At 37.8% G+C, this 23,499-nt stretch overlaps 2 protein-coding genes across 12 annotated transcripts in view; one reads left to right on the forward strand and one right to left on the reverse strand.

The window, feature by feature from the left end:
* The window catches only part of LOC127500934 (exostosin-1c), a 54,848-nt gene extending 51,587 nt beyond the window's left edge, over positions 1–3,261 (forward strand). For all 3 annotated transcript variants that reach the window (XM_051872557.1, XM_051872558.1, XM_051872556.1), the window contains exons 7-12: positions 503–621; positions 828–923; positions 1,037–1,123; positions 1,926–2,086; positions 2,218–2,389; positions 2,775–3,261. In XM_051872557.1, coding sequence (XP_051728517.1) covers positions 503–621; positions 828–923; positions 1,037–1,123; positions 1,926–2,086; positions 2,218–2,389; positions 2,775–2,960 — 821 coding nt within the window. In that variant the 3' untranslated portion in view covers positions 2,961–3,261. The remainder of the gene's footprint in view (positions 1–502; positions 622–827; positions 924–1,036; positions 1,124–1,925; positions 2,087–2,217; positions 2,390–2,774) is intronic.
* A 4,490-nt stretch (positions 3,262–7,751) lies between these two features.
* Positions 7,752–23,499, reverse strand: part of si:ch73-359m17.2 (uncharacterized protein LOC799904 homolog) — a 119,654-nt gene continuing 103,906 nt past the window's right edge. For 5 of the 9 annotated variants that reach the window (XM_051872567.1, XM_051872562.1, XM_051872566.1 and 2 more), the window contains exons 5-9: positions 9,619–9,752; positions 9,497–9,529; positions 8,444–8,723; positions 8,150–8,286; positions 7,752–8,041 (exon numbers count right to left, since the gene is read on the reverse strand). In XM_051872567.1, coding sequence (XP_051728527.1) covers positions 8,037–8,041; positions 8,150–8,286; positions 8,444–8,723; positions 9,497–9,529; positions 9,619–9,752 — 589 coding nt within the window. In that variant the 3' untranslated portion in view covers positions 7,752–8,036. Of the gene's footprint in view, positions 8,042–8,149; positions 8,287–8,443; positions 8,724–9,496; positions 9,530–9,618; positions 9,753–10,089; positions 10,373–10,595; positions 10,658–11,470; positions 11,532–19,676; positions 19,739–23,499 lie in introns of those variants that run through there. The other 4 variants (XM_051872568.1, XM_051872570.1, XM_051872571.1 and 1 more) reach the window with 4 other exon arrangements.

The following is a 23,499-nucleotide window of genomic DNA, read 5'->3' on the forward strand; positions in this document are numbered from 1 at the left end:
TCCATGTTTAGACATTCTATTAACTATAAGTAAATTTGGGACTACATGTCAACTAGCAGTCATTGGGCTATCTAGTATGCATATAGTATGCATAGGCTGCGTCTGAAATTGCATATTGTCTTGAGTAGGTAATTTGTTTGAACAAGTACTTACTTTAAACGTATGTTCTATATAGTACGAATGTGTGTAGCATGAATGTAATCTGGATGTATTACATTCACCATGTTGTCAGTATCATGTGACCAACCAGCGTCAGTTGCGTCACTTCACTGTCATTCCTCAAATCCTCTCCCAGGGCCTCATGGGATAATAAAGTGTCCATCGTATGCACACTTCAGAATCTTACCAGAAGCAGTCACATCACTGAATGTGAATTCAGACATACTTCTTTTGTCACATACTGTTTTTTTACCTACTATATAGTCGGGAAGTATGTGATTTCAGTTGCAGCCAAAGTGTCCTAAATGCAAGGACGCTCACTCTCTTTCCTCTGTTGATGTAGGGATCAGCCCAGGTCAGGAGTTCACTGCTGTAATTCATGCCACCTCACCTCTGGTCTCCCAGTCTCAGCCAATCATGAAGCTCCTTCAGGTCGTCTCCAAATCAAAATATTGCTCACAGGTCAGTAATATGGATCTTCACGAACTTAAAGTAGAACTGTCTTCCTATTGCACCACTAATGAAGAACATTTGCTCAGTGATAGTAATGCAGATCCACATTGATTAAGTAGTTGGACACAGTCAAAAGCCAACAGGAACATATCAGCCAGTTTGGTGCACATGCTGTGATGGTGATAGTGTGTGTTCTTGTTTGGGTTTCTTGTCAGATCATCATCCTGTGGAACAGTGAGAAGCCGCCCCCTCACCGGAGTAAATGGCCGCCTATGCCAGTGCCCCTTATCGTCACAGATGGCAGAAGGAAAGTGAGTATTGAAGTGAGAGCGCAGTCGAGTCGTGTCTGAGCGCTGGCGAGATCTTGTTCTCTCCACCTCGTGTCTCGCTCAGCTCTTTTCTCTGCCACCTTCTGTGTTCGCAGACGAGCAGCCGTTTCCTGCCACATGCAGCTATTGAGACGGAGGCGGTTTTGAGCCTGGATGAAGACACCGTGCTGTTGACCAGCGAGGTGAGTCTGCCTCTTCATCTCGCACACTGTTCAAAATTTTACAATATATTCCAGATTAATAATTGCAAGTAGGACTTCTCTTGTATGTAACTGCAATTGCATGTTTCAAACAGAGATGGCGACAAAGAGGCAAAACTTACTTACAGACTGCAGCTTTAATTTTAGTCAAGTTTTTTTAAGTAAAAAAAAAAAAAAAGCTTGTTTTTACTGTGAGTTTACAGTGTAGTTTTTGTTTTTTTGTTTTTTTACACATGTTCGTTTTATCTGTGCTGCTGAACTTAGTTTTGGTTTACTTTTAGCAGTTTATTTTGTAATGTTCAGAGTTTATCTTTTTGTTGAGTGTCACCATTGTTGTGTTTTTTTGTCTGTGTATCATTAAGAAAAACAATCTTCTGTTGCAAGATGGTGACATTTTTCAAAGACGAATTACTGTTGTGAAAGATCTACAAACAGTTAGGAATTTGAAACAAGTTATTGGTACATCTTCATGTTTAAATAATACTAAAATAAAGTCTTCATATTTAAGAAAATCAGCCAATTAGCTTGTTTTATATTCTAGCTTGTCATCATCTTAACAAATGTTTTCATTTGTCACACTTCTGACAGAAATTTGAATATAAATAAACAAGATCCAAGATCCTGTGCAAATGAAACACTGATCACCATAATGGTGACATCGAAACAATTACATTTCTTACAGTGGTACAGTTAAAGATAACTTTATGATGTGAATTCAGATTACACTGGTTAGACATGTGAAATAGCAAATTTATGTTTTTCCTTTCTAATCTGACTCTTCCAGATCAATTTTGCTTTCCATGTGTGGCGGAGTTTTCCTGAAAGGATTGTTGGCTATCCTCCCAGAAGCCATTTCTGGGACCCTGTAAAAAAAGCCTGGGGCTACACCTCTAAATGGACCAACGAGTACTCCATCGTCCTCACTGGAGCGGCGTTTTATCACAGGTAATTGGCCGCAGCTGACATATCCTAACAAGACACAACGTGTCGACGTCTCTTACACTTCATCAGGCTCTGTCATGTGATCAGCGGAGATAGTGTTGTTGATTTTGTGCTGATGCTTCTGCGTCTCGCAGGTACTACCATCACCTGTTCTCTCACTACCTGCCCTCCTCTCTGCGTGCGCTGGTGGATCGCACCTCTAACTGTGAGGATATCCTGATGAATTTCCTGGTCTCCTCTGTGACACACCTGCCACCGATTAAAGTGGCGCAGAGGAAGCAGTACAAAGAGATGCCGACCCTGCAGGTGAGGCTAGAGCAAACATTGTGTACTTACAGTTCCGCTCATAAGTTTACACAGCCTTCGCAGATCAAACAAGATACTAATAATTTTAACAAAAAAAGAGGGATCGTAAAAATGGCATGTCATTTTTTATTTATTACTGTCCTGAGTATAACTGAATTTACACAAATTAACCAGTTCAAAAGTTTACATACACTTGATTCTTAAAGAGGCTGTATTATGCCCTTTTTATAAAGTCTTAATTTTCCAAAGGTTTCTCATCTACACTTAAAACATAAAAAAACACCTTAATGATGTTAAGCCAAAACAGAGAGATAAAAATGTGTTTTCAAATTTATCCGGATTAATGTAAACTTAGCTTAAATCTTATTTTCTGTCCCCTTCTCAGGGCACTAAGATGGCACCATGGGCGAACCCTGAGCACTTTACCCAGAGGCAGGAGTGTGTCAACACCTTTGCGAGCTGGTTTGGTTACATGCCTCTAATGCACTCTCAGTTTCGCCTGGACCCTGTGCTCTTTAAGGACCACGTGTCCGTCCTACGCAAGAGGTACAAAGACCTGGAGCGTGTCTGAGCCAAGCGGAGACGGGTCACGGAATGATACTGACTTATCTCTACCCATCCGCTACTGGCTGCTAGCTTGTGATGGCCAGTCGGTGGACAAGAAAGGGGTTTTGGCCTCTTATGACCAGTTCTCAATATATGACTGACAGCTTCATGGATGAGAAAACATCGCAGATCTGTCAATCATTCCAGCTGCTGTTTCACTGGAGGAATTTGTAGCATTAAGATGCTGTGGACTAACACAAGACAGCGAGTCGCCAAGCAACTGAAGTGATAATTACATGACCAATAAAATAATTCCAAAATACAAACTGTGTGTGGATAAATTTGTAAAAAGTATCTTATTTTGGTCTTTCCTAAAACTACTATCCAAAATGGGTAGTTAACAAATACCATGGGCACTCTTTTCAACCAAGAAATCTGGTATTTTTGGTGACATTTCTTTTTCAGATAGTTTAAAGTTGAATTAGGATATTAGGATAAAAATTATATTAAAGTATATGGGAAAGTGTATCCTTACGGACGCACGAGCAAATGACTTTTCCAGATGATTCTAATGAATTGTTCAAAAAAAGTTCTCCAACTCGAGAGTTACTGGTTCTTTTTAGATGATCCTTCATGCAGAAGACAAAAAAACCATAGTGTAAGCACTAGTCATGCCAACATCATCGGCATGGCTTTGACAGCATGGCTACTTCCTGTTGCTCAAACTGATGCTAATTCAGTGCTTTGATGAAGCAGTTATTAATCAGAGCATTGGGATTCAACACTGTAAATGAGGCAGGTCCACAAAGAGCAGCTGAGTCTGATCTCATTTGTCAAGATGAACGAGCAGTGAACGAAAGGCAGTCTGCTGTCCGCTGCTATTCGTGTGAGAAGATGCACTAAGAAGACTGAGGGTTGACCAAAGATGGTCAGATGTTAGGAAGCGTACCGCAGTCATTCTGCATGGTGAGCATGACATTGACATCCCACAGGAGGTTCTTCATCTGGTCCATTAGCACCTTCATCTCCTGGTTCACAGTTGGTTCACCAATGGTTATATGGGTTTTAAAACACATAAAATCACATAAAATAAAAAAAGAAAGGAAAGAAAAAGTAAAAGCATGATGTATTGCAGTACACTAGTATGTTCAGCGACAGTAATGATAGACTATGAAACAAACCTCCTGAATCACCGCTGGGCTGCACAACTCCACCCGCACAGCTGCCATCTCCTGGCACTCGGTGTCTTTCTGTTATAACTCTGCATAGCCTTACAGAACGCGCTGATGACATGAGATGTCTGCATGAGAAGGTGCGTGAAGGTATAGAAATACATACATTGACAAGCAGGTAGGTCATCTTATCGGACTGAATGCAATGATTAGACAAACATCTTTTGGTCCTGAGGTTTCTACAGTAGATATATGTACAATAACTTTTTTGGAGTGTGTTGCAGCCATCAAAAAAATACTTACAAAATACAATTAAGTTGTTCAGTGAAAACATTGGAAATCTTTTCTTTGCACTTTTGTCAGTTAAATAAAGTTGAAAGAGAATTAACAAATCACTTTCTTGATTTGATTGCATTTTACAAAATGCCCCAACTTTTCTTGATTTGGGGTTGTACCTGCAACAGAATCTTTAAATATTAGAATTAAAGTTGAGGTTATAGAAAAGTATCAGAGGAAATAGGTATATTTAGTCATGATTTTAGATTCTCAGTTAAATGTTAAAAGCCATGTTAAAAATATACGTAAAACAATCGAGGCCAATCTTATTAGCTTTTAAGATCATAAGTACTTGTTTAGCATTTGATCATGCTTTGTTGCTTTTAAAATGTCTTACTGTCACAAACAGAAGAGGGGATAACAGATTCACAGATATTGGTACTTTATTATATCATGCAAACACAATGAATGAATCAGGTAAGCCAACTGTATCAGAGAAAGTCACTGAGTCACCACTTAGCTGGTAATAGAAAGTCTCTTTGTCCTTTGCATGTATAGAGTAGTGAAGATTGTCAATGCAAGGAAGATGATAATCAAGATGGGTATGTATCCACAAGGCAGGTAAGCAGTCATGTAAGTCCATACACATGGTAGAGAATGATAAGACTAGACAATGAGGGTAGGCAAGGTGAGTGCTTATATGTGTGTCTTGATGAGGTGAATCAGTGACAGGTGTGCCAGCTGAGTGCAGGCGAGAACCAGGAGGGATGATGGGAAATGAAGTCCAGAGTGTGCGTGAGTGAATGAGGACTGGTGTACTCGTGACAGAACCCCCCCAAACCCACCAACCCCCCATCCCCAGGAGCGTATTACAGATGCTCCAAAGCACAATTTTTCATGGGGGAGTGGAAGGAGGAAAAAGCCAGGGTGAAGAAGCGGACAGGAGGAACCAGAGTAAAAGTCCCCAGTAGACGGTCCAGTATCCAGGGTGGAGCAGAAGGCTACCACATCCGAGCAGATGAAACTAACCCCTGGAAAGCCAGTGAAGAGGGAGCTTAGATTGGACTCTGTGGCCGTGATGAGGGAGCTTAGATCGGCCTCCTTGTCTGTGACGAGTGAGCTCTGGGGTGGACTCTGGAGCAAGCTTCTGACTGAGCTCCTGGGCAGACGCTGGAGCAGGCTCCTGGCTGAGCTCTGGGGAAGACTCTAGAGCAGGCTCAGGGGCTGGGGCTCAAGGGCCGGTGTGGACTCTGGTGCCTGGATGGACTCTGGAGTGGGCTCAGGGACCGGGGTGGACTCAGGGGCTGGAGCCAACACTGGAGCCGACATTGGACTTGGCCATGCTAGGACTACTGAACTTGAAGGCATTGAGACCACTGAATTCAAGATCCCGGCAGGATGTTTAGAGGAGGGCCCTTTCTTCCTTCTCTGCCTCCTCTTTTGTGCTGGGGTTAGTGTGGTGGTCAACCTGGATGATGTGGAAGATTCTGGATTTTCTTTCTCTGGAACGGATTCTGGAATTTCTTTTCCTAGAATGGACTCTGGAATATTTTTCTCTTGAATGGACTCTGGAATTTCACTTTCTGTATCAGACTCTGTAATCTCTTTCTCTGGAACGAATTCTGGAATTTCTTTTTCTGGGACGGACTCTGTATGTGGGAACCGAAGAGTGGAGTGCTTCCTTAGAGCTGCCTTGACCGCCATGAGGGGAGGATCCGCTAATCTGTGGCCGTGACGAGAGAACTTTGATTGGCCATCAAGTCCGTGATGAAGGGAACTGTCATCGGTCTCTGTGGCCGTGAAGAGGGAACTTTGATCGGCCTCCGTGGCTGTGACAGGGAAGGCCCACCACCCCCTTAAAATTTCTTGGAAAGAGCTACGGCTGTGTGTGCACAGACATACAAAATACCCACACATACAAAATAGCTGTAGCCATCATGGACAGTGTTGTAGTTACTAAAGACTCGAGGATCGTAGGATCCTGCTGCAGAGCTTTTTCCTGTCTGAACTCTGGGGCTTGAGCAGGCTCCTGGCTAACCTCTGGGGTTTACTCTGGAGCGGCCTCCTGGCTGAGCTCTGGGGTAGACTCTGGAGCGGCCTCCCAGCTGAGCTCTGGGGCAGACTCTCGAATGGGCTCTTGGTTGAGCTCTGGGGAAGACTCTGGAGTGGGTTCAGGGACCGGGGCAGACTCTGGAGTATGCTCTTGGCTGAGCTCTGGGGCGGACTCTGGAGTGGGCTCCTGGCTGAGCTCTGGGGCGGACTCTGGAGTGGGTTCCTGGCTGAGCTCTGGGGCGGACTCTAGAGTGGGCTCAGGGGCCGGGGCAGACTCTGGAATGGGCTCCTGACTGAGCTCTGGGGCAGATTCTGGAGTGGGCTCCTGGCTGAGCTCTGGGGCAGATTCTGGAGTGGGCTCCTGGCTCAGCTCTGGGGCGGACTCTGGAGTGGGCTCAGGGGCTGGAGCCGACACTGGACTTGGCCATGCTAGGACTACTGATCTTGAGAGTGTTGAGACCACTGAATTAAAGATCCTGGCAGGATGCTTAGAGGAGGGCCCTTTCTTCCTTTTGTGCCTCCTCTTTTGTGCTGGGATTAGTGTGGTGCTCAACCTGGTGCTTGTGGTGCTAGTGTGGGACTGAGTGAATGCAGACGAGAACCAGTAGGGATGATGGGAAATGGACTCCAGAGTGTGCGTGAGGGAAGAAGGACCAGTGCAATCCTGACACATACAGATTGACAATTTTTGTAATTAAACAGATTGAATGTCTTTATATCTTTATATCATTGCCATATCTTAAGTACATATAAGATTCTAAGCTTTGCTCATTTTGTTCATTTTCACTGTGCAAAGCTTGTGTTCAAAATTATAACTGGTCTTTCCCCTCAGCCTTATGTAATTCTATCCTTACTCTAGTGGCCACTGTAAAATTTCATTTTGTAAAATATCTTTTGCTCAGAATGCATTCTCTGTGAAAGGGAGAGATTTCGGGATTAGTTCATTTTTTGTTTGTTATTTTGGCCAGGCTCTCCCCTGAAACTATCACTCCTATTTTCATTACTATTATTTTTTATATTGATATTTCTGTTATGGTTATTGTTACTTTTGTGCATTTTTTACTCTTTATAACAGAAAATTAAAAGTTAATACTGGTTGAATTGGTGGTTGTGTTGTTGATTCTGGGACAGAAGGTTGGACATCCTCGTTCTCTCCATGTTTCTTTTTTTATTTCTCATTTTTGAAAAATGTAATTCTTCTTTACTTTGTTACCAGCTCCTCAACCCTAGATGGGTAGCTATGTAACACTACACCTCCTCCTCATTGTGGATATCTAAATGAGCCTTTTTGATCCAGAAACATGAAATACAACATGTAATGCTGTAGTAATTTATTCATGTAGAAAGCAAAGATAAACAAAGATGAGTAAATACACAACCCCCTGGATCAAACTAGGGTTAAGAATCAGGTGCATTTTAAAAACCATTTCATTCCTTTACTGAATGTGCACTGAAACTTATCTTTTATCTTAAGGATAAAAGGTGCACAGGTAAAATAAAAACAATGAAAAAGGGGCAATATCAGTATTGCTCAGAAAACAGTAGTTTGGTATTTTGCTCATAGGATCAGTGGACTGTGGTGTAACTTCATCTCATTCCACTTAATCTGGCAATAAAAACAGAACAAAAATCATTAAGGGAATGTACACATAGTATAAACAGTACATATACTAAAAATGTCTACACACCATGTCTCTCTCCTTTTATTGCTCACCTGAAAATACCTCAACCTCACACAGTGTGAGATATTCATTGCGTCCAGGTATAAAAATGTTGACATATCGCCCCCTAATAGGCTTAAAAACAAATGTTTGTGTCTCTCCAAGTGGGATGGACACAACAGTCGCAGCCCTGTGAAGAAACACAGTAACAGAGAAATAGACAGCATGAATCATATTAAATATTCTTCTGTCAAAAGCAAGTGTGTATTAAAAGGATTTATTCAAATTTATATGATCTTTTTCAATCATTTTAACTATTTAAGTATCAAGAGAGAGACAATACTTACAGCTGATTATCGTTGCCATTATTTTCCAGGCTGTTGCCGATACGGATCTGAGCGCCATTTATTCTCTCTGGACAACAATCTCCACGATTAGTGATGTTAACCCTGGTTATCTTGTAGACTTCCAATAAGTCAACTCTCCACCAGGGGTTCCTGTCCGCATTAGTCGCACTGCATGATAGCCGACTGAAAATTGAATTCCTATTGCCATCGACAGCATTTTGAGCTCCTGATTGAGGGAATGTGGTAGACTGGACAGCTGTGGCTCCAAGAGCAAGATTCCCTGTTTAAAATGAAATACTAAAAATAAATTTTCATTTTTTGTACTTTAATGTGCTAAAGTATAATCCCAATATAATGGGCAAAATAATGCTGAGCTATGTACTCCAATTGATTATTACATGGCTCTCTGGAACACTTGATTCTGATTGGTCAGTCGTGACATTCTGAGGTCTGATATTTCCAGATAATGACCGTCATCAATAGTAACGCTGTATAACAGACAGCTCATCCGGGTTTCTGAAGCCGGTCTTTCTCTGATGTTTCTTGTATCACACCACAGACTCGCTCTCTCTCGTGTCATACAAACACGACTGATGCATCTCTGTTATAGTTATTGATTGTGTTGAAGTATTTTTAGTATGAGTGATTGTTATATAATATAGAGTGATTGTTTTTGTACACTATAATGGATGTTAAAGATAATAAACAGGCAAGAATTTCATCTCAAATCAATATGTCCATGTAATTATTTATTTGCTGTACATGACTGTACATTATCCCTTAAATGTTTGTCTTATTTGAACTTCTTCATTTGTCTTGCTGGGTACATTTTTTCTTCACGAAAGCTTTGCATTTGTTTGCACTCAAATCAATATTTTGTGTTCAGAATTATTTATTTGTGGCTAGTAGCCATGAAATAATCACCCTGTCAGGGTTTATTTTGCGATAACAACTGTTTGATGTACATTATCCCTTATTGGTTACCAAATGTTCAGTAAGAATATTATATATGTTTTACTGACAACAACATTCAAAATAATGAAAAACACTTACTTGGAACACAAATGTGTGGTGGTGTGTACTTATCTGTTAATAAAATAATATCAGTTATACACACATTAATAAGTACATGAACAAATTCTAGCACAGAGTTTTCTTCTCTCTTTGTCTCTTACCTGCAAACACCTCGACTTCACATAGAGTAAGGATTTCATTGTTCCCAGGTAAAAAAATGTTGACATATCGGCCATTAACAGGCTCAAATGAAAATGTTTCTGTGCCATTAGGAGCAGTGAAAATAGTTGCAACCCTGCAAATACATAAAGAACAGTGTTAAAATGAAAACCAGAGGCACATGTCTAAGAAATTCAATTCAACTGTATTGAAATCAAATGGTTTTGTACAGCACTCTTCACAATACAAATTATTGTTCATGTTTTATATTGCATTGCTACAAGAAACAATGGTCTAAACTTACAAACGTCTTATCACAGTCTGGATAAAATATGTTCAAGTAAAGTACATCTCCATGGCTGTGGCTCTCTGAGTGGTTTGTGGAGGAGGTTGAATTTTGCCTCCTGTTTTATTAAACCAGACTGAACATCATAAACATGGGAAGATGACAGAACAATTGAAACATTTCTTACAGCGCATTGTTGTTTCCGTTGTTGTCCAGACTGTTACCAATACGAATCTGAGCTCCTTTAAGCCGCTCTTTGCAACAGTCTCCACGATTAGTGATGGTAACGTTGCTTACACTGTAGACATTTCCAAGATCAACTCTCCACCATGGATTGAACTCAGGATTAGTGTGAGTGCATGAGCCCTTCCTGGAATCTGAGTTTCTGTTTCCATCTACTGCACGTTGAGCATCTCCTCCCTGTGGGTATGTGGAGGACTGCACAACCTTGGCATGAAGAGCCAGATTCCCTGTTCAATATGATATGAAATTGGAAAAAAAAAACTGAGAAGACAGGTTCAAAGCAATAAAAAATAAACAAATATAAATAAATAAAGTAATTAATTAAAAAGGTATCAATTACCATTTTTCAGCCTATAATTTTAATAGATTAATCTGACTGATATGTAATGATACACAATGGTTACAGATTTTTAAATCCAGGCATTTTTACTTGTATTATTCTAAACGTACCTTTGGAATCAGCGACGCACAGCCCAGTAAGTGTTAGAAACAAAATCACTCGTATGGCCATCCTGATATAAGACATAACAACACATCACCTCATCTCAGCATATGAAGGAATAATTTTCAATTTCTCATCCTCATTTAAACAAAGAAACACATATATTGCTATTATAATAAAGTAATAGTATAGAAGAACCCCATGACTTACAGTAAAATTAGTGTAATGTGACTAACCTGCCTCTTTTAAATGCCTTTGTTGACTTTGCTCTATTTTTAACTTATATAACTTATATTAATAAAAAAAAAAAAATAAAAATAAAAAAATCTAAAATGTTTTTTTTTTCCAATATTTTTTATTTTTATATATAAATAAATGGTTATTAGAGGTGAAATTTGTTTACAAAAGTGTTATGAAAATACACTGAAAATAAGTGCACGTTTGTGCGTGTAGCTGATATTTTAATTGCCATCAAAGCTTGCTAATTATTCATAAAAGAGAAATAGGCAGAGTTTAAAAAAAAAATGTAAAAAGATATTCATCATTGTGCAACACAATTTGGATACCACATGCCAACGCAACTTAAAGTACCCCTGTAGTCAATATTTTTTTCCCCTTAAAACTCATCTTTGATCATCAAAATGACATTAAACCATTTTTTCCTGTGGAAAAAAAATTGTTCATGCCTTAAAATAGCTTGAATGTAACTCTACACCCAGGCTTCATTTAGTATACTTAGTGTGATTGATTTAGAGTTTTGTGCAAAGAGTTTTGCAAATTTATCACTAGTGAAAGTGATACCGAATTTATGTAAAAAACGTTTTTTTTTTATTCCAATTATAACGTTACCCTGGTGTAGAGAGTGCATAAACATTCAACTCACCTGGAATACGTATCAACGTATCAACCTCACAGAAGACCTTCACAATTCAGCAGTTATCTGCTTTTAAACAAAATAATACGTTTTTATATAATAAATAAATGGCATTATTAATATTTGTTTATAAACAATTGCTATATTTATTATTTATCCAATATATTATTCATATAAGGAATATTATGTCCTGTCAAAACATTTCAAACCAAACATGTGCTATTAAACATAGATATGAATATTAATACATACCAGCAGTCTGTGAAGAGGGGCTAGCTGAATAATTTTGTGCTCAGAAATGATGCTCTATTTATTGTTGAATTAAGTCCCTCCCTAAAAAGTCTTATGTCATATCTGAAAAATCAACAATAAATTGACCTATTACAAAAGAGTCCCCATTTTTGTAAGCTGATATTGTGACAGCCCTAGTGCAAATTTGTTTTCTCCATTAAATAGAAAGATTTAATATATGCGGCCAAAGTTAACTTTATTTCAAGAACCACATAAAAACACAATATTCCATTACTGCATCTACAGAAAGTGTTCGTTACATATTTTTCTTGTGTTATGTTAATATTTAGCACATGTCGACTGTCGGACTTCTTGTCTCATGGATAGATTTTACCCTTGTTCTTTCAGTATTCTCATCTTCTGGCGTATATTTGCTTTTTTAACAGAACCTGACACAAATGTTTGTGCTTTCTGTTTTTCCACAATTATAAATTGCATTTTAAGTAATTATTACAAAAAAATCACTGTATATTATGCATCTCACTGAAAGGGTTATAAGGTAAATGATTATCACCTGGTAATTGTATGATGTAAATCGCTTTAGTGTCATATATTGGTTATCACATTGTTTTTATTGGTTTTATTTACTGTGTTTTACTTGTGTGTAATTATATTAAACATTTTTGGAAACATTAGTTAAGGAGTGCTGACCAACAATTCAGTAGGGTAGCAACAAATATTCATCTGTCCCACACTTTAAGCTATCGAATTGCTTTGGAAAACTTGGAATATAGTGCACCAAAACTTTTATGGTGCTTTATAACATTTTTTTATGTTTTAGGGTTGAGGAGCTGGTAACAAAGTAAAGAAGAATTAACATTTTTTTCACAAACTTGAATGTGCACAGTATTGGGTTTGAATTGGTCCTGACTAATACACGATCCAGCAAATAAGTGGCAGTATTGAGTACTGAAAATTGGATCTGTGCAGCAAAGCATTTCATGTAACACAAATACAATTAGCCTAAATAAAATGCCTTAAGTTGAAAGTACAATCTGGGCTGTCTTTTTCTCTCAACTCTTCAATAGGACAGTGAACTTGGGCTCAAAAAGTTTGGTGACCACTATCTTATATGATCTGACAATCCCTTAACAAATCACTTTGTTAGTGTGAAGTTCTTGCAGGCAAGTAAGTTGTATTCAGGTACAGTTCAACAGTATTTACTGATCAATATAATAATGTGCAACAGTATCGTTTCTCATGTCAGTATAAAAAAGTTGTGTGCTCAAAGTAAACAGTATTAATTTTCATTTGTGCAATGTTCATTTGTACTTTTTGGTTGTGTTTACATTCTCATTAAATAAGAGGAACTATGTAAAGCTCAGTAAATATAGGCTATTTGCACTAAATGCAATAGTGATTGACGCTATATTCTATGTACACTGAGTGAAAATAGCATATTTTCTTAGCTATAGATGCTATTTACACTAAGTTTAGCAATAGTTTCTATTTACATTAAGTTTAAATAGCAATAGTTTCTATTTACACTAAGGCTGCATCCAAAATTGCATACATTTGTCGCCATATTGCATCAACTCCGGCTCAGAACTACCCTTGGCCAAGATTGAGAGCTTGGAGATCGGACGGTAGTTGTTCATGTCTGAGGGATCACCATCTTTAAATAATGGGACAACATAGCAGCTTTCCAAATTTTAGGTATAGAATTCGACAAAAGATTAAAAAGTATGAGTAATTGGCTCTGCAATAATATCCACTGCCACCTTTAAAAGATAAGGATCTAGGTTTTCTGGGCCTATAGGTGTTTTGTCGTCAATGCCTTTCAGCGCTTTACAAACTTCAGTTACTGAAACAGGTTTAAAATCAAACACATCCAGATTTCCAACCACTGGTGTAACCACAGAACATGAGACAGTTGTATTTACATTTAAACTGTCAAATACAGACCCTGCATGAATAAAGTGTTTATTTAACTGGTTGATCATGGCAGCTTTATCTTTTATTTTATCTACGTCATCCTAAATATATATTCAGGAGGACTAGAGGCTACATGAGTCCCTGACAAGGATTTAATTGATTAACAGAATTTTGAGGGGTTATTTAAACTCTATGTGACTGACTTTAAATAAAAGTCTGATTAAGACTTTCTAATCATCAATGTGCACTTATTCCTTAGTGTTTTAAATTTCGACCAATCAGCAGGGGCGTCTGAAAATCTGGCTTGCACCCATGATTTAATTCTCAAATGAATTAACTCTGAAAGACTATCTGAAACCCAGGGATTGTCCCTACCGCTGATCCTGAACTTCTTAATGGGAACATGTTTATTAGAGATGGACAGAAAAATTGATTGAAAATATTCCCATGCCAGTTCCACTTCCTGTATTAGAGTTACTCTTCTAAGATCACTGTAGTATAAATCATGCAAAAAAAATGTTTAAAATAACTTTTAAAAATAAAACAGGGTTTTACCCTTTACAGGTTTTTGTGAGCAGTATTCGTTATAATTAAGGTTATAAGTAAGGTTGATTTATGTTGCACTTTAGGATTTGGCCTTGTTGGTGCATTAATAAGTTGCGCAAATTCTGCCTTTCAGAGATTTAGGACATTGGATCCATATGCAAGCTCATCATGCACCCCAGGATTAAGCAAATGCTTATTCTTCCTCTGCAGGAAATCACTAAGAAAACACCACCAGAACAATCAACACTCTATTCATCCTCACATTCTTCCAATTTTCCAGATGCTCCGAATCTACTTGCAATTCAAAATTTGATTCACAGCGCAGATACCTTTGTCTTTCTCCAATCTCCAAGTATTATACGACGACACTTTAATATCAAGCATAGCAAAACGGATCAGTTAATGAGCAGCCATTTAATTTTCATTGTTAATTTACCCATACCCCTCCAACCTAACCAGTCCGTTTCCTTATTTTTAGCCCACAGAAGTTCCAAAATGTAATTTCCTGCTGATCCCCTCTTCGTCAACGACAATAATACTCCCATCTCCTTTGAAACATTGGTTCCAAAGCCTTTTTCCAAACAGACTTAAGTTCAAACCTGTCACAAATACACAAGCTCATCAATTACCCATTCAACAATGTAGTTGCTGCGTACCTGCACCACATGAATCAATAACTCCACCTCCTCTCCTTCTTTCCTCTGCAATTGCAGGATTTTCCCCTCCACCCTAAAAGCTCCATCAGCCTATCTCTGTTCAAGTGGTGTCAGACCACCTAGCATGGGTTTCCCTTCAGGCTCTCCAGTTAAACTTTTATTTCTCACTGCCACAGCAGTGATTTCCCAGACTAAATATCTATCAAGTCACTGCCGCAGCAGAGACTTCTACCCTCGTCAAAAATAATCTTTTAGTATGCGTCAGACTAAAACTTTATTCCCCACTGCCAAGGCAGTGATTTCGGCCACAGCTCTCGCAACAGCCTTCAGACAAAAACTTTATTCCCCACTGCCACAGCAGTGATTTCTCTCTCTGTTCCTGCAGGAGCCCTTTCGTTTTCTCTTTTAGCTCCCGCAGGAAATTCACAGCACAAGCTGCCTTATTTTTTTATTTTTTTTCCCAATGCAGCAACAGCAAACAATATTCTGCTCATCTTTGGGGGAAGAGGGATTAAATTCTTTAAGTCTTCTGTACTTATTGCTGAACTACTCTTAGTTGACTGACCAGCTTGCTGTCCTTGTAAATATCTTTTTGGGGATTTAGCTCTGAGCCTCGGGTTTGAGCCTCCTTTGAGGCCAAGTTTGTTTACCACTAACTATTAAGACTAAATGGGCAGGAAAACTCATGAAATGTGGTTCCAAATGTAGGTTCAGGAGGAGTCTAAACATTCAGTCCTGTCAATCATCATTACGAGCGTATATAGCAATGGGAAGGCGAACTCGTGAAACTTACTAATGCTGAATAATGACATCCCAGTCAACACGTGAGATCAAGCAATGATCACAGTGACATCACACCATTCTCATACTGTGATACTGACAGTGTGATTAACATGTGAGATCATTGTGAAGCAGGTTGAGAGGAGGCAGTTCAAATGTCGCTCACCGGGGGGACATTATACTTCCTGTTTCTCAACACTGGAAAAACGTGGATACTGCAGGATTTGCTAGCAAACCATTTGTGCTGTACAGGTTGCGTTCTGGACTCAGCGTGGAATTGTTACACTGGAGAAATGGTGAGTGGTCTCTTTAAATGCTATTCACATACGCTCATATCATATTTTAATGGGAATATGCACTGTGGCCTGGCCCAGTGTTACCAGAGTACTGGCACATGGCCAGGTACATATGAACCAGCCATCTTGCTAACTCAGGCTAGAATCGCCTGGCTTCAGTAATCACACTGATTGCATTGACATATTGCTCTCTGTGTTTCAGGATGTGTCAGGTCTTTTCAAGATGAAAAAGAAATAGAGGTTAAGAAGTGAAAAGGAGTCACCAAAACGACACCAGAATCTGAATACATCTATCAAATAGAAATGTTTGTGTCAAATGCCAACACCAGGCTGAAAAGAATAAAAATAATTTTTTTGATATACTTTGTTGATGAAAAAAAATATGAACTTCTACATGATGTTTGTGATATAACTGACCAATATTAGAGAAATTTCAGGTCACAGTGAACTCACACTAAACTAACAGAATGAGAGTTTAACACAATGATATCACAGTGGTCTCACATGGTGAGCTCACAGTATGAGCGAGATGGTCCTCACTGCAGAACAGTGATCTAGATCCAACTCCTCCCACTTTATATATCACTAAACCTACCTGTCTCCACCCCCTGGATCTGGATCCAACTCCTCCCACTTTACATATCCCTAAACCTACCCGTCTCCACCCCGTGGATCTGGATCCAACTCCTCTCACTTTACATATCCCTAAACCTACTCATCTCCGCTCCCTGGATCTAAACCTACCCATCTCCACCTCCTGGATCTAGATCCAACTCCTCCCACTTTACATATCCCTAAACCTACCCATCTCCACCTCCTGGATCTAGATCCAACTCCTCCCACTTTACATATCCCTAAACCTACCCGTCTCCACCCCCTGGATCTAGATCCAACTCCTCCCACTTTACATATCCCTAAACCTACTCATCTCCGCTCCCTGGATCTAAACCTACCCATCTCCACCTCCTGGATCTAGATCTAACTCCTCCCACTTTATATATCACTAAACCTACCCGTCTCCACCTCCTGGATCTAGATCCAACTCCTCCCACTTTACATATCCCTAAACCTACCAATCTCCACCCCCTGGATCTAAACCTACCCATCTCCACCTCCTGGATCTAGATCCAACCCCTCCCACTTTACATATCCCTAAACCTACCCATCTCCACCCCCTGGATCTGGATCCAGCTCCTCTCACTTTACATATCCCTAAACCTACCCGTCTCCGCTCCCTGGATCTAAACCTACCCATCAACGCTCCCTGGATCTATATCCAACTCCTCCCACTTTACATATCCCTAAACCTACCCGTCTCCACCCCCTGGATCTAGATCCAACTCCTCCCACTTTACATATCCCTAAACCTACCCGTCTCCACCTCCTGGATCTAGATCCAACCCCTCCCACTTTACATATCCCTAAACCTACCCATCTCCACCCCCTGGATCTGGATCCAGCTCCTCTCACTTTACATATCCCTAAACCTACTCGTCTCCGCTCCCTGGATCTAAACCTACCCATCAACGCTCCCTGGATCTATATCCAACTCCTCCCACTTTACATATCCCTAAACCTTCCCTCTCTCCGCTCTCTGGATCTAAACCTACCCATCTCCTACCCATCTCCACCCCCTGGATCTGGATCCAACTCCTCACACTTTACATATCCCTAAACCCACCCGTCACCACTCCCTGGATCTAAACCTACCCATATCTACCCCCCTGGATCTGGATCCAACTCCTCCCTATGAAGGTGCTTTGAAACAGTCTGTATTGTAAAAAGCACTATACAAATAAAGGTGACTTGACATACAGTTATTGGAATGTAATCAGGTATCAGAATATTTCAGATAAACTAAGACATACACTTTCTTTTACTGCTGTTCTCTTCTGGAAATATGGGAGATTTTCTTTCATTTATTTGTTTATTTCTCATTTCAATTGTAAGGTGATGAGACAGTGCTTTCACTCGTCTGTATGATAATTAATGATCAGTTTTTATGGAGGTAAAAACATCTCTCTCACGCTCTGTAAAGTGTTTCATTGATAATTTTCCATAACACAAATTATACTTATTTATAAATCCATATTTATTTATAAATCCTTTTTCAACACAGGAAGACTTGATGAAGTATTGGTGCATTGGTTGAGTAAATTGATTCAGTGGCAGTTGTGTCTTCTCATATCAAAATAAAAGATTATTTTAATTATATTTGCACATTTCACAAATGCTTTTGAAGTGCATTCAAGTTAAACATTACATCAGTTTATTCATTACTTGTTCCTTGTGAACAGAAGTTGCTTGTGCAGGAAATTCTCATCATGTAATCGAATACTTAATGTGTGATCTTGTGATCAGGACGTTTGCATTATGTCACATGTTTTGCTGGAATAGTATGGATGTTTTGGTCTTAGAATTACAGAATTACAGTTTTGTCAAACTGTCTAGATGCAATTATTTTTTAATAAAACTTTTTATTTTATTAAAAAAAATTTATTTTAATTTTGTATTATTTATATTAAAATAAATAACACTGACCTGTACTTTTTTTTTTATCACTTTCTGTCTTTGAATACTACAGAGACAAACTTGCAGGCAAGTACAAATTCTAAAATATTTGTCAGAATAAGACACTTAAAAGACACTGTGTGATTCTGGGACAGAAAGTTGGATATCCCCGTTCTCTCTATGATTGACTTTTTTTTCTTTTTTGAAAAGTTGTTATCAGCTCCTCAACACTAGATGGGTAGCTATGTAACACTACACCTCCTCCTCATTGTGAATATCTAAATGAGCCTTTTTGATTCAGAAACATGAAATACAACATGCAATGCTGTAGTAATTTATTCATGTAGAAAGCAAAGATAAACAAAGATGAGTAAATACACAACCCCCTGGATCAAACTGGGGTTAAGAATCAGGTGCAGGAACAAAAAATCATTAAGGCAATGTACACATAGTATAAACAGTACATATAGTACAAATGTCTACACACCATGTCTCTCTCCTTTTATTTTTCATCTGCAAACACCTCAACCTCACACAGTGTGAGATATTCACTGCGTCCAGGTATAAAAATGTTGACATATCACCCCCTAATAGGCTTGAACTCAAATGTTTTTGTGTCTCCAAGTGGGATGGACACAACAGTCGCAGCCCTGTGAAGAAACACAGTAACAGAGAAATAGAGAGGGATGTATCAAAACATCATGAAGCATCAAAAACATATTTCTGTCAAAGGCAAATTTGTATTAAAATAATGTATTCAAAGTAATTTTATCTTATTTACTCATTTTCTAACCATTTGTGTTAAGTATCAAGAGAGAGACAATACTTACAGCTGATTATTATTGCCATTATTTTCCAGGCTGTTGCCGATACGGATCTGAGCACCATTTATTCTCTCTGGACAACAATCTCCACGATTAGTGATGCTAACACTGGTTACCTCGTAGACTTCCAATAAGTCAACTCTCCACCAGGGGTCCCTGTCCCAAGTAGTATGACTGCATGAACTACCACTGTAAATTGAATTCCTGTTGCCATCGACAGCATTTTGAGCAGCTGTTAATCCATCGTATGTGGAAGACTGGACAGCTGTGGCTCCAAGAGCAAGATTCCCTGTTTCTTCGTAAATAAATCACAAGCTTTAAATTACCATGTTTCAGCCTATAATTTTAATAAATTAATCTGACTGATATGTAATGATACACAATGGTTACAGATTTTTAAATCCAGCCATTTTTACTTGTATTATTCTAAACGTACCTTTGGAATCAGCGACGCACAGCCCAGTAAGTGTTAGAAACAAAATCACTCGTATGGCCATCCTGATATAAGACATAACAACACATCACCTCATCTCAGCATATGAAGGAATAATTTTCAATTTATTTTAGTCTATCCACCTTATTTGTCAATGCAGATTTAAGGTATCTCTGTGAATGTGCGAGACTTCCAATTTAGGAAAATAATGAGAAGAATATCACAGTGCAGTAAGCTATAAAAATAAGGTGGATAGGAATGCACGTTTGGCGCGAGTGCTCTGTATAAGAACACGTATGCGCGTGTAATACGTATGTAAATCTTTCTTTACAAAGTGACATCAACTACTTGTCTTGTCAAACAGATTCTTGTTGAATGTTCTTTTGTCATTATTGGATTGCAGTGAGTGCAACAAGACACTTCTAGACTACTATATACTATATCTTTACAACTTGAATTGTCCAACCAAAATGTAATTTTATTAGTAAAACCTCCAGTGCATATCATGCTCTCAAAAAACTAACAGATTCTTCACTAACAAGGCCTTCTTTATGTCAGAACAGTTGTTATTAATTAATCTAGCTGCTCTCAATTATCAACAAACTCACTTGATTTATCATTTTGTGTTTTTGCAAAGTACGAACGTGACATTTAATCTGATATAATAGTTTTGTGAAAGGAAACATAAGTAGCATAAAGTCCTTTTAAGTGAGATGTGTTACAAGTGTGAGTTTTGTAAATTCATCACTAGTGAAAGTGATACCAAATTGATTTAAAAACTTTTTTACTTTTTTTTACATTCCAATTATAACATTACCCTGGTGTAGAGAGTGCATAAACATTCAACTCACCTGGAATTCAATGTATCAACCTCACAGAAGACCTTCACAATTCAGCAGTTATCTGACTTTAAACAAAATATGCATATAATTTTTATATAATAAATAAATGTAATTAATAGTATTTTTTTTATAAACAATTGCTATATTTATTATTTATCCAATATATTATTCATATAAGAAATATTATGTCCTGTCAAAACATTTCAAAGCAAAAATGTGCTATTAAATATAGATATGAATATTAATACACACCAGCAGTCGGTGAAGAGTGTCTAGTTGAATAACACTGTGCTCAGAAATGATGCTCTATTTATTGTTGAATTAAGGCCCTCCCAACCAAATGAGTCAGATGAAACAAAAAATTAGCTTTTTTAGCAGCAAACACTTAAGATGGGTTTGGTGCACACAGGGATAAAAAGTACCCCATGTGTACAATGAAATATACTGCTGGATCTTTAATGTTGTGGGCCTATTTTTCTGCTGGAGGTCCTGGACATCTTGATCAGATACATGGCATCATGGATTCTATCAAATACCAACCGATAAAAAATCAAAACCTGACTGTCCCTGCTAGAACTCTTATAATGGGCTGTGGCTGGATCTTCCACAGGACAATGATCCAAAACAAACATCAAAACCAACACAAAAATGGGTCACTGAGCACAAAACCAAGCTTCTGTCATGGCCATCCCAGTTCTCTGACCTGAACCCTAAAGAAAATGAGTGGAGTGAACTGAAGAGAAGAAATACCAACATGGATCTGGAATCTGAAGGATCTGGAGAGATTCTGCATGAAGGAATGGTCTCTGATCTCTTGTCAGGTGTTCTCCAAACTCATCAGGCATTATAGGAGAAGACTCAGAGCTGTTATCTTGGCAAAAGGAGGTTGCAAAAAGTATTGAATAAAAGGGTATGATTAATTGTGAGCAGTGTGTATTAAAGAAAAAAACATTTCTCTCATAATGAGATTTTCCCCCCATTTAAAATTATTATTCTCCAATGAAAGTTTGGATTGTTGTAGATTTTTAAAATAAAAAATAAAAATGATTAACGATGCAGATTTATTTTCACAGCCTTCTTTGGTCACATTTACCAAGGGTATGAATCATTTTGAGCACAACTGTATATATATATATATATATATATATATATATATATATATATATATATATATATATTATACATTAAAAAATATTTCTTAAAATATATATTTTTTTAAATCCAATAAAATGGATCTCCTCTGTAAATTTCTGTTCATAGTCTCTTCTGTGACTCTCTCTTCACTTCATCACTAAACTTTGTAATAACTTCTTAAACTTTTTAATATTTTTCATTAATAGTAGACTTTGATAGTTTTTATTTTTGTCCATTAGTAAATTTCATCATCAAGCACTTCCTGGCCAAGGTTTCCCATGTAAACCTTCAGTTAATAGTAGTTTTTTTCCATATCAATTTATTTATGCATTCAATTGCAGAAACAACAGTTTTTTTTTTGTTTGTTTTGCTACATGTTTATTAAAGCCCCACACAATTCTCTGAGCCAGTGAAATAAAGTATAGTAAATAAATGATTTGTAAAATATGCTCAGTGTATCATGATTAATGAAAGAGCAATTAAGAATACATTTGAATAATACAGGAAAGGTTATTTGCAGAAGTAGTGAGAATATTTCTTTTGGAATATTTCAGAATCAGGTCAGGTTTGACTTTTTCATTTCCCCATATATCACTAAAAACAGAAATCTAAAACAAACCAAAAATGAATGCTTCAACTACTGGTAAAACATTAAAACAAGTCCAAACCTACCACCTGTATGTTATGGAGACACAATCTTATGTATAGCAGACATATAGAATGATCACAAAAACCTCATACACACAGATTGTTTGGATCAGTACAACATCTTAGACACTTCTGCAAAACCTTTTTTCACTCGAGCTCCCTGATTAGGTAGAATGAATCTGACTTATGATACTTCTTTTCTTTTCTTTAGTATTTCCTCTCTCTTTTTTTTTCTTTTTCTTTTTTTTTTTTTTTTTCCTCCAAGACATTGCTAAGATCGTGATGCGTGATGTGACTTGAGGACTCTGGATTTGACCTTTTCTGGATCATTTTTCCCTGTCTCTTCTGGTGAATCTCCTGGGAATCTTTCACTATGAAAGTAACCTCAGCAATGATGAAGACTGCACTCAGAAGTCCTAAAGCTGCTTTACAGTATGCTTAAGATATAAGCTTTTTTAAAAGAAAACCATTTTCTGGATTCTCCACAAGAGGTCACTGTACAATTGTAAAGGACATTTAAAAATATATAGTTTGTCAGTATCTTTCAGTATTATTAAACTCTCCCAGGCACTTTAGTTCAGCATAGTTTTTGTATTAGAATATATATATATATTACACATTTCGGGGTAAGATCTTTTGTATTTTACATATGTATGATTTAATACAGTGATTGACAATAATAAAAATATACAGCATGCAAATATCATGGAGAATCCATCCCAATGACTGTATGTCACTAAAAAGTCCATAAACAACCAGTTAATAAAGTCAATTCAATAAATTCAATTTTTTTTTTTTTTTTTTTTTTTTTTTTTTTGCATTGATTTGCATTACATTGCATTGCATTAATAATAATCAGCCTTCAACCAAAGACTTGGTTAAACAATTTGGAAAAACAAGCATTTTATAATTATGGGCATATTAGTATTTCATGTTCATGTAAATGGGACACATATCTAACATATCCTTCATTCGTATCTGTGTTAATCTATTATTTATGAAAAGCATACCTTTGGATTTTTTTTTTTTCCAAAGCTTCGCAGCTTACATAGAGATCTGCACCCAAAACTGATTTTGCATATACATCAGTGCTGAGAAAGAAAAAACAAACATGCAATCTTAAACTGATAATGCCAAAAAAAATCAAGTTTAACAAAAATCCTGATACTGTTTTATTTCTCACCTTTCCAATGCTTTTGAGC

Source organism: Ctenopharyngodon idella, chromosome 19 (assembly GCF_019924925.1).
Source record: "Ctenopharyngodon idella isolate HZGC_01 chromosome 19, HZGC01, whole genome shotgun sequence".
Lineage (NCBI taxonomy): Eukaryota > Metazoa > Chordata > Actinopteri > Cypriniformes > Xenocyprididae > Ctenopharyngodon > Ctenopharyngodon idella.